Source organism: Thunnus albacares, chromosome 8 (genome assembly GCF_914725855.1).
Source record: "Thunnus albacares chromosome 8, fThuAlb1.1, whole genome shotgun sequence".
In the NCBI taxonomy this organism is placed as follows: Eukaryota; Metazoa; Chordata; class Actinopteri; order Scombriformes; family Scombridae; genus Thunnus; species Thunnus albacares.
Window position 1 is genome coordinate 9,199,649 of NC_058113.1, and position 12,226 is coordinate 9,211,874.

The following is a 12,226-nucleotide window of genomic DNA, read 5'->3' on the forward strand; positions in this document are numbered from 1 at the left end:
GTATTTGAAAGCAACTGGGCTGATCAAAAAAACTGTGTTCAGTGAAATATAGGGGATGGGTCATACCATTTTCCATATGCAAGAATGTTTGTTGCTTTACATCTATGACACCCTGTGTCCTTTGTCTGTTTCATTTAGCCTACTTAAATAAAGATAAAACATGACAATTAACTCTAGTCTTTGTTGTCATTTAATAGCCGCTAATAAATAAAACAATCTGTATACGGGCAAGTAAAAATTGACATCAAGCAAGTAGATTTCTGACCCACTTATCTGACTGGCCAAGTGAAACAAACAAACAAACAAATAAAAACATTAACATTGAACCCCGCAATGAAAGAAACACTCAATTGAACCTGAAGGTATTTTTTCCAACATTTTTTATGTCCTATACATAGTATCCAGTTTATAAAAAGTTAACTTTCCACTGAAAAAAAAGAAATACCTCTGAAATGTTATTCCTCACTACATTTGTATGTTTAACAATGACAGTAATCAAAGGTCTGAGCACTAAGAAGACTATTAATAAGAGCAAATATTGATCTGACTTGGTTTCACTCTCTCCTTACCTCCTTTACACACAGCAAATGCAGTTAAGTATAAATGTATTGAGTAAAGTAAAACAAATTGATTGGGTTCCTGTCACCTCATGTTTATATTATGTTTCTGACGAGACGAACTGTTTTATGGTATTTAACACACGCCCATGCTGGCTGTCACCTTCAATAGCTTTGCTAGGACAGTGTATTAGCTAACGTGTTTTATAGGAAATAATTCAAATTCAAAATAAAAAATGTAACATGATATCGTGTTTAATGTTTTGTTGTCAACTATAGATGACATCCACATTTGGATTCACGTGCTAACGTACAATTTAAGTTAGCGAACATATATCATAACTGAGCTAAATTTGCAATATTGTATTCCGATGATGGCATCCAAATGCTACCAAACTGAATGCATTCCGACAACACATCTGAGGTGTCGGTATTAATGTGGATGTGGCAACTTCTTCCATACATAACTGATCCGTCGGCAGCTGGACAGACTCGCTACAGTGTTGCACGCGTTCAAAAATAACAATGGGCAACATTTTTAGCGTGTTAGCCTCGAAGCTACACGGTAGCAAAACGAGCTAGTTAGCAAAACACAAGCTAACGGTGAATTGCTGATAAAACAACGATAAAGTCCAAAAAGCGTACTTTAACTTAACGCTTCACAGCACCACCGCTCTTCCTCTCACGGACACCAATTTAGACTGGAAGCCAATAAGAAGAGCCACCGAAACGTTATTAATATCATTCCGCCTCAATCACTCCTTCGCCGCACAAAGCAAAGCCCACCCGCAATACTATATCCGGGGACTATATACACTACATTGAAGTGTTATTATATAAGGCGCAGATATGTTTGTCCAAATAACACCGGGTTATTTGGATAGATCATAGTCTCTATTTTTTATTCGCTGCATTTTGGTACTTGTTACCTGTTTCGTCGTTGCTTTTAACTCTCAGTTTGCGAGGCCGGCCCCGCGGCATAGTTCCAGTACTCAGGGCGGGTGTGCTGTGAACAATTTGCTTTTCAAAATGGCGACTTGGTCATCTGTGGACAGCAGCGTATCCGTGCAGACACACAGCTGCACGGAGTAGGGAGACATCTACCGTCTGCTTCTTTGTACATGTGGGTGTACAGGTGCACACAAAAACAAACACTTCTTTTTCTGTCTTATCAATAAGGGAATGTGCTAGTTCATAATTATGAATTACTTATTAATTAAATATTCGTAGATGATGTGTACACCCTCAGTGCAAGTTAGGTCAAGTTTATTTTTTGTTGTTGTCTTCAAACAATGTGGTTGTATTGGTAAACAATACAACATGCATAGGTTATAAACATCAACAAATACCTTTATTTTGTTGTTTTTTTAATTTTATGATAAATAATTTAGACCACTGTACTGTAACCTAGAGCTGTATTGTAACTTAGGTAAACCCTCAGGGGCCCCAAAAGCCAAGAATCTTAATTGTTTGTTCTTAATTGTATCTTAATTGTTTGCCAGTATACACCACTAAAGCACATCAATAACTGAAATGATAAGGACAAAGGTGGGCAGCCCACTGCATTATTACATGTTCTGTCTACCCATACCTTTCTTTTAGAGAGGCCCTGTGTCCAAAGTTATAGTGCATATGGGCTACCTAAATAGATTTGTGTTTAAACAGAGGATTATAGAGGCCGAAAACTTATTTTTTGCCCTGGGGATCCCTAGCAGGTAAATCTGACCAAGTTTACAACAGTAAAAAGTTGTCTAAAGTAAATAATGGTTTAAACGTGAACGTGCATATAGTGAAAAAGAAATTGGAATCTGACAATTGATTAACATCTAGGCTAGCTAAATGCAATTGAGATTTTGATTAATAAGGCTAGTTTGATCTCATTTAACATATACATTAATGCATTACAGACATGCTATACTGCAAACCCCATGAGGAACATTACTGAAAAGTTCTAGTGGTAGTGTAGGAGAGAAAACACCTCGAAATATATGTAACTCAGTATGGATTGCCAGTGACACATCCATTACCAATAGAGACATTGCTGCAATATTACCACAAGAAATAAAAATACCATAAGGTACTGTATAATAAGGTGACCATAAATTCACCAATGACACAGCTCAAGTCCCGGACTATCAGACATAAAAAAATAAAATAAATAATAATAATAAAAAAGTATAACATATTAGTTTTTAACTCACATCAGGGTGTGAGGTGCATTGTAAATGACTTGTAGTTTACTGTCCATTACATCATCGCTTAGACTATATTTTATATATTTTATTGTAAACTTCCAATTTATGTTATTTATTATTACTTAATTTTGCATATATTTTGATTGTTATGCGCAATCAAAGGCAAATTTTTTGTATATGCAAACCTACTTGGCAATAAACCTCTTTTCTGATTTCTGTTTAATACCAGCAGAGGGAGTCAGTGAGTTATGAATGGCTTCGGTCATTTAAGGCCCAATAATCCCTGAGATGCCAGCAAACTGACTGTGCTGATGAAATGGGATTGGTTGTGAAGACTGTGCTACTGATCTCAACTGCCTGAAAGACTGTGTTTCACTCACATCTTATCTCCTCTACCTCCTCTGCCTGGCAAAATGAGTATTATTAATATAATTAGTGTGTTCATGTGGTGAGTATCCTAACACTTGAACTTTATTTTACACTCCAACCGAAAGACATGCAGGGGGCGTGCACAACCACACAAAAATTCATACAGGATGACTAAGGTAGTGTGAAAGACTATGGTTATCTTTTTCCTATAATCACATGAACCGAGTCACTTCCTAAATGTTTGTCTTCGGCTGTTAGTCTGGTGTTGGTACTGATAACAGTCTTCATACATTCATAATGACAGGAAGTCAAGAGAATTTATATTTTCAATGGACTCTATTTATGGAATACAGAGCATTAGGGAGCAGAGATGTGTGTTAAAATGAGGGAAGAACAAGAGAGTATGGATGGATGTTCAGAGTAATTTGAACAAAAACACTAATAATTTGTGTAGGTTAATTGATTTAATTAGTGACAAAATATAAATAAATTCCACAGGGTTCCAACTGGTCTTGCAATACAGTTTTTAGATGTGCGTTGCAGAAACAGAAATTAATTTGATCAATTCTCTGAGGAAGTCAGGAAGAAGTCTTCTAATGTTTGTCCTGTTAGGAGAACATTCACAAACAGAAAGCAGTCTGACTCAGTAATAAAAGTCATGGAACCATTTTTGCCATTGGGGCCACTTTGGCATTGTTGTAGAAGACCTGTTACTAAAAATTGTCTACTGTAAGTTTCTATGCTTTTCAGATCAGCTACAGGATGTGTATGTGTGATGGAGTGTACCATTATGATTCAATCCTCACCAATTGCCATGAAATGTAACTGTTGGAGAACCTGTTTGTTCCAGCTGATGGACCACAAATTACTGTTCTTGATATCATCACTATTTCAGCGGTTTCATTGGAAAAAGGATTTTCCACTTCACATTATTATACAGTTCAAACTGCTGGTGGAATTGTTTGGTGAGCTAGTAGATAATTGACTTCAAGTATTCCATTCAGACCACAGTGTCCAGAACTGGATACTGCAGGCTAAACATAGCACATGTGCAATATAATGTAGTGTTTACAGTGGTTTCCAGTACAAATCCAGTGGTACAAACAGAAAATAAAGGCCGTTTACATTTCTGTCTAGTCTGGAATAAAACAAAAAAGAAGCACCATATCTGAACAAACAAAGAAAAGAACACCACCTAAACTCAAAGTTCCTCAAACAGGATCTTGTACATTGTACATTTAACATGTCTATAAATAGATGCCCCATCTGTTGTATGAATTCACCTTTTGCAGGATGTATAGAAGCCTGATTGCCACAGCAACATTTTTTGTCGTTGTCGGCCTACAGGTGAAAAGCTGTGGCTCGTTGCTGTGTTTTTCTTTGTTTCAAAAAAGGGGAAGTCAGCCCCTTTACTTTTAGTGAATAAGCAACCAACGAAGTGCATGTTGATTGTGTAAGAACATCTGTTCCTGCAAGGCCGCCAGTTACTCTGCCTGTCCCCTCACGGCTGCACAGGCCACTGATCTCACCACTGAAAACAAAAGACTGGACATCATTCTGACCTTGTGGGATTGTCCACGCCCCTCTTTCCTCCCTCTCCTTTTTTTTTTTTTTTGTTTTTTCGCTCTGTTGTCTGCTGTCTTCCCTCTCGCTGCAGTCAAGAGGAGAGTGATCAATCATTAAAATTGTCATGGGCTCTGGGAGTGAGATTGTCAGGAAGCCCACCTCTCCTGGAGACATGCTTAACTCATGTTGTGAAAAAAACCTGCTGAGAGTGAGAGAGCTGCTATTGTTGAGTCCCATCTCTAGCCTTGTCATTCATGCTAACAAGCCTCACCAACAACACCGACATCAATGATACTAGCAGTGCCTTTCCACAGACAAGGCTAGACATGAGTCAGACTTGAAAATGCGGTGCTTGTTTGCAACACTTTGCAGATGAGGTATCTGTGCAAGTGAAAAACTCCTATGCAATTAAAGATTAATTTCATGATTTCTCAGCAATGGGAAGCTTCGGTTGCATTTTAGTGACATCAGACTATTCAGAGTCAGAACAGAGACATCAGTTGTCTGAATGGTGCCCTTGCTGAATTTTTGGCTTGTATGTTTTTTCTTTTCAAACCAAGACATTGTTGTCTGTAGATTCACCATCACCTCACACAGAGGCAGACAAAGACAAAGTCTGACTCCAATCTCAAACAAAGGATCAATTCAGACACAATATTCTCCATATGTAGCACAAGGCCAGGCTATGAATCCTCAATGACGGGGAAAGGGGTGACAGGTCTTACAATGACCCTTGGAACGACCTTGTTCAGTAACATTTCACATCCTGCCAGTGTTTCTTCTCCCAGGTGTGGTACAATCTCCCCCCTGCGCTGTCAGAGAGCACTGTCCGGATCCATGAAACCAATCATTCTTCGGCATCATGAAAACAGCATCTGACAGCCATGGTCGCCATGGGCGTCCTCCCCTGTGACCATCCTCAACGGGGGACCAGGGAGGTAAGGCCACGCTCAGCAACACTCCCAGGGCTGCTGGGTCTCTGCTTTAATAAAGAAGCTTTTGTCCATGCAAAGGATTTGTATCTTTTGTTTTGTTTTTTGTGAAAATTCAAGACACGTCAAACCCTTAATGATTGTTAAATACGAAAAGTTGCAGCTACAAAAGACAGAGACAGAAAAAATATAGAATATGAATAAGAATTCAGCAACATTTACATTCAACATCTCATAGTCAGTAACTGAAACACTAGAATTACAATGAGATCTTGCTAACAGTATGTAGGCTGTGCAAAACAGCACAAGTAGAGCATAGTGTGACAGAAAAATGCATGTGTGGTATGAGAATATACCAACATATAAAATGTATGCAGGCAAAAAAATATATCTAGAAGTATTACTAAATCTGAAATACTTGGTGCGGATTACAGATAAAGGGTTTTGGCACTGTGAAGAATTTATAACTAGATATGTATATGTACACACAGTGTCTTGGTATGCAGATATTGTGTGTTGTAAGACTTACTGTAACACATAGCTCAAAATACAGTCAGATAAATGCTGTTGGATGTGACAGACTTGGTGTGATAACCATAAGACTGTGTTTCACCCACCCATTGTTGCATATTGGTTTGTCTCTGCCTACCTTTGTCTTTTGTCTTGTGCAATTCACTGTCAGCACACTGTGTAGAGGGATGTGGAGATAAGGGAGTTGTTTCTGCATATCTACCATTTAGCCTCCCACTGGGTACTATAGGGAAAGGAGGTGGGAAGGACAAAGAGGGAGAAAACATTTCACAAACAAAACCATACAGCCAAACAAAAAAGGTGCACACATTAATATACAAAACTAAATCTGAACTGCTCTAAAATGAAGCCCAACTCACAGTCAGCTGTGCTTGAAAGATGAAATAGCATTGCAGGAGTGTTTTGTAATCAATAATGCATGGCTGCCCATCTTCGGAAAAGAGAAAGCCCTTCCAAACACACCAGAGGCATCAGACACTTTTCATTTCATGCTGAAGGTCAGCAGAGCAGCATTGACGTCCCTACAGTACATACAGCTACTTTACACATGGAAGTAAACACATAGAGAATGTAATTTTGAAATGTTCTCCGTCCACATAACATGAACATAGATGTTCATACGCTGTCATGAAGGGATATTTTTAATTAATGAGAGCTTCAAATGATTATTCCAGCCTTGTTGTGTAATCTGATCCCTAATGTAATCCACAATCTACTAAAAATATGTTAGTCAGCTTCTCTTCATTATTATTTCAATATGATTATTTAGATTAATATATTAGTGTTAACTGTGACTACATGGCCTTGATATAAACTCATCTTCAACACTCCTCAATGTTTTCAGCAATGCCCATCTGTTCAGTCCAGATTACTGTTAAATATTAATCCCTCTCCATCCTTACTGCATTATGACATTATGTTCATCACCTGGTTGGGAGCCATCGTCTGTATCGATTTCCCTCCGGCTTCCGCACATCTGGATGTTAAATTATTCTGACCGCAGCCAAGCCTCTCCTCTCCTCAACAACTATAAATACAAACATGCATACACACTCGTAACGAAATATACCCTCCCCACATATACACACACTCGCCCCTTGTACACACAGTGCATACTCATCTGTGACTGCCTGAATGCAAATGCACATATAGACATAAGCGCAAACAGAGTCCCTTCCCCCACGTTTTAGTGACACGGAGTACATGAAAATTTGTAGTTATATTTGGATGCACATAATCGCAGCCTTGTGCACACCTGTGTGCGCACACAAGCATGCACCAGCATCTGACTGTAAAAGCCAGAGTGCTGAGCTAATGCTTATGCACTGAGGATGACACGTAAGGATAATCAGCTTCCTACCACATGAAGCCATGGCCCCATGACAGCGCAGATCAATTAGACACCATTAAAGGCTGGTCCCAGAACAGCCATGGAAACTTCCTAATGTCTTTTTTCCCCCTCTGCATGGTGCTAACAAAATCCATCGTCTCCCTTGCCCAAACCTAATTACAGGTAGGGATGCACTGTGTGAGATGAAAAGCTGGGAGACGCTTTGATGGATGGTGGGCTCCTGCAAAACAGAGCAAACAGGTAATTAACATGACAATGGGGATGAGGCGGGGGTCTCATACAAAGACACAAGGGTGGTGGCGGGGCTGTAGGAGCAGAGGTGTGCATATGTGTGTTTCATGCGCTCGTTCGGAGGGACAAAGCAGAAATAAAGGGAGCTGAGGACCAGAGCTGGAAACTTTGATGTGTTGTGTAATCCTTTCACTACGTATGTTACGGTGAGGTGGAATGGATAACAGTCCTGCCGGGAGTGACCAGATGCTTAACAGAGATGTTGAGAACTTGTGGAGAGATAAATAATGTATCCTTTGACAAAGTATACCTTATTAATTATTCATTGCAGCATATTTACGGCTGAATCAGTTGAAATTGTCAGGTGGATAGCGTAAGAGGCGCTGCTCCACTTCAAACAGTCCAGTTCAGTCGGTGTATAGATCTGACAAAATTATCTCCCCGTCTCTTATTTCCCCGTCACTTTGCAAGCTGAATTCAAAGAGAATTTGACTAATTTTAAACAACATCTGGCGTGTAAATGTCTCATTAGGAGATAACAGAGAAAACACAAAAACGCTGAGTGAAAGCAACAGCATATACTTCCCTACTGTATTTTATGGCTCATGAGATTAGAAAGCACTCCTCATGAGCAATGGCTGTGCTTGGGGACTTGCATACAATAGTAAATGGCTATGGGCCATGTGTTACACTTCTGTCAGGGTTTCTATGTGAGGATAGCAACAACTGCTTGGCAGCCAGTTTGTTAGGTAATCTGTATGTTTTGTTATTGTTTCATAAGGTTTTAATCCCTTACATAGTGTCAATATGGTCTTAGACAGATGAAATAATGAAGACATATGACAATTTATTAGCAAACACACAGTGATATCTAACACAAAGCTATAACTGTATTGTTAAAAGACCAGGAACATTTAGTATAGAATAAATAATTTGCAGAAATAATTAAAAAAATAATTTAAGATTTTCAGTCATCTTAAAAATAGGCTTTCCTCTTAGCTTTCCTTTGTGAAAATGTCAAGCACAAAAACAACAGGAATCATTTGAGAATGACAGACAGTATATCAGACCTCCTTCATAACAGCAGTAAAAAGTAAGTTTGGAAGTTGCTTTATTAGACAAAAGCAGTTTTGACAGTAAACGTTCCTGTGAAAGCAGAAACTCTTAAGACCTCTGGGAGAATAGTCCTTAGACATGGAAGGCTTGAACACACATCGTCATGTGTTTTGATCCCAGTAACAATGATGACAATCGAACACAGTAGAAATGACAAAAAACAGGAGTAATTTGAACTTTTTAGGAATTTGTTTATTCCGTCAACTTTACCCAGTGGGCCTATATGTGATGAGATGACTGACGTCAAAATCATCTCTGTATCTCTTCTTCTGTCTGGCGAGTAGTAATTGTTGACAGCTACCATTGTCCTCAAAATAGATGATGAATTATTTTAACTATGTCTAAATTTGCCTTGGCTTGTTTACCAGCTATGTGGGTTGAAATTGTTGACAAAAGCTCTGTCAATGCAAGATCTCTCTTCCTACAATACATGTATAAACGAGCATAATTTGATTGATCAGAAAGTTTAAAAAGTTGACCTGATAGGTTTTTGCATTTTTGATCTTGTAAAGCCCCTTTCTAAGTGTACAGATTTTCTTTATGTTTTGGATGTTGCTAGTTTCTGATTACTTCACATAGAGCATAAGAAGAAACGAGGAGAGAAAACATACTGAAAACATTTCTAAATGTTGGCTTTATCAGTTAGAGAACCCCCTAAACTAGTTATTGGGGCAAATAATCTGGTAACACAATATTTAAGTACAGTGGTTATACCACAGAATAATTCAAGCAGAGGTACAGTTTTACAGTCAAGTGCATACGAGTTCCCCACACATATTCTAAACTTTTCACAACATTTCTTCCACTTGATATCTGATTTTTATGACTACACTATTATGATGCAGCTGTGAATAACTGTCCTTTGGAGACAGTCCTTTGGTTGGTTAGCGTTTTGTATTTGTAACACCTTAGTGACCCTTTCACAATCTTCCATGACCCACTGGTGAGTCATGACCCCAACTTTTAAAAGCAATGCTGGAAATATGCTTCCCCCTCCCTTTACTGTCCACACGTTTTTGTTTAAATGAGTCAATCTGTTAACATGCTGACATACGGTATGTTTCATACAGAACCTACATTGTAAAATACTTTTGCATTTCCCAACGGCTTACATTCAGACCGACCCAAACACACAAGAAAATGCTGTAAACCCCGGCTTGATGGCCCATCACATGATTGAAATACACAGTAATTCCCAGTCTATGGCAGAAATGTTCTGTGGGATTAGTGTTGTGGACAAGACTCCTTTGTTTTGGATTTCAGTATAACAGCCTCTCTGCGCTCAAATCATTTCACAACTACAAAACTCCTTTCTTTTCAACAAATAGAAACACTGAATGTAATCTGCCAAATCACACTGACCTGTCTCTATCATTCGAAACACACCTCATTATTCTCTTAGAAGCAAAGAAGAAAACAGCTAACATTGCCAGGGACAAGCTAACATTGCTTTTTCATTACAATAAATATTTCAGCTACATATTTAAGCTGATAGCAGTTAAGCAACAATAACCATACATCTAACGAAGCTTGTCCTCCCTAGAAAAATGACACAATAGCCAAAAACGACCTATAGTTACGTTTGAGTGACAGACGCCATCTAGCAGCCAGAGTGACAAAGGTGACAAATTTCCATATTTGGAGGTCACGGGTTGGGTGGCTGGTTAGATACTAACTTGCAAAAAGTAGACTTAGTGGACTTTGCTGCAGGAAACTGCTGTTCGCTTCCTGTTTCCAACCACGAGTAAAACATCATTATTTGTAACAATGATTTGACAAATTATGTTGTCCTGCCGATTACTACTGATAGAGGCGTCTGATTAGAAAATGCTCCTCTGGGTCGTTCTTGGAGCGTATGGTCAAAACGACCTATGTGGTATAATTTGGAGGACTTGTTGGTCTGACGCCAAGCTATATGTCTAGTCAGTACAATGCGGTTGTGTATCGGAGAAGGGTGTGAATGAGAGACTCGCAAATGCTTTCAACAGAGACGCTCTGAAACTTCCAATGCACATTTGTCATGCTTTTAAGTGATTTACAAATGAGAGGCATGCAGGCTTTGTGAGAGAGACAGAGAGAGAGAGGAGTTTTCAGTGAAGAGCTTTGTGTGTCCCTGCCTACCCACAGCATATAGATGGAGTTGGAAATTGTGTTGTGCGTCATCAGTGGTCATTAAACTGGGAGATACACCAGAGCCATTTGCAGTATGGTGATGAAGGGGAGAGGGAAAAAAAAGGGAGATGATGAAAATGATAAATGTTTTCCTAAGTTTTTTTTTTTGTCTTTATCCTGACAGATCATAAAAATAATTTAGCAAGAAGAAATTTGAAATGTAAAGACAAAAAAAAAGAAAAGGGGATAAAAACTGTAAGAACGTTGATGTGTAATGAAGAAATAAACGTTTTGCATTGAAATGCATTTCATTGTATGAATATTCCTCTCAAAATATGTTAAATATGAGTCGTGTTTATTCATTCATTTATGTTCACTTCAGTGCACGTCCCCTGACACCCCACCCACTCATTCCCACGTGCACGTATACACACACACATACTCTTTCACTCTCTCTCTCACACACACACGCACGCACACACACACACACACACACACACACACACACACACACGCACCCGCCACTGCATAATAATAACATACAATATCTCAAGTAAACATACAAACTCCCAGTCAGTGACAATATCTTGCTGGCTCTTTTCCAGTCACTTATAACTCATTTATTATGACTTTCATTCAGTGTGCAGGGGCAGCTTGTTTTAGCCAGGCAGCCCTTGAACAAAGATGAGAGGGAAGAGAAAAAAGACAGAGGAAGAGGGAGGAGGGACAATCTAAAAACCACCCATCCCCCTCTCGGTAAAAAAAAAAAAAAAAAAAAAAAAAAAATGCAGCCTTGCCATGATTTCCTCCCTCACCTTCCTATACAAGGCTTGTGTTTTTCAACTTTCCTATTCAACTTCTTTCTAACCCTCAAGATAATGTAAAACACTCTGATTTGTGTGTTTAACCTGTGTTACCTGATTTGTGTGTTTTTACTGGCTGTGGTATTGATTTTAGGAAAGTTGTTGGCAAGTTTGCCATTTGAGGCAACAGGTTTCACATCATGTTAGCAGTTAAGCCTTGATTTGTTACTTTGATAAATGTTGTTTCAGCGCGAGCCCGTGCAAACATAGGCTCAATATGTCCACAATTCCTTTGCAATGAGGTCACAAACTAACACATTTCAACGTCAGCTGTTTTGAACATGGCTTCTGTGTTGGAGCTATTGTCTCTGGCTGGAGCTGTGTGTGTGTGTGTGTGTGTGTGTGTGTGTGTGTGTGTGTGTGTGTGTGTGTGTGTGTGTGTGGGTGATTCAGGCGCTACTTT

At 39.0% G+C, this 12,226-nt stretch overlaps 1 protein-coding gene and 1 long non-coding RNA gene across 4 annotated transcripts in view; one reads left to right on the forward strand and one right to left on the reverse strand.

The window, feature by feature from the left end:
- LOC122987172 (zinc finger protein 236-like) overlaps positions 1-1,640 on the reverse strand; it is a 56,373-nt gene extending 54,733 nt beyond the window's left edge. For all 3 annotated transcript variants that reach the window (XM_044358906.1, XM_044358905.1, XM_044358904.1), the window contains exon 1: positions 1,487-1,640. In XM_044358906.1, coding sequence (XP_044214841.1) covers positions 1,487-1,538 — 52 coding nt within the window. In that variant the 5' untranslated portion in view covers positions 1,539-1,640. The remainder of the gene's footprint in view (positions 1-1,486) is intronic.
- Positions 1,598-7,745, forward strand: LOC122987173. Its single transcript, XR_006404467.1, has 3 exons — positions 1,598-1,680; positions 5,476-5,625; positions 7,664-7,745. It is a non-coding gene; the product is annotated as an uncharacterized LOC122987173 (long non-coding RNA).
- The last annotated feature ends 4,481 nt before the right edge of the window (positions 7,746-12,226 follow it).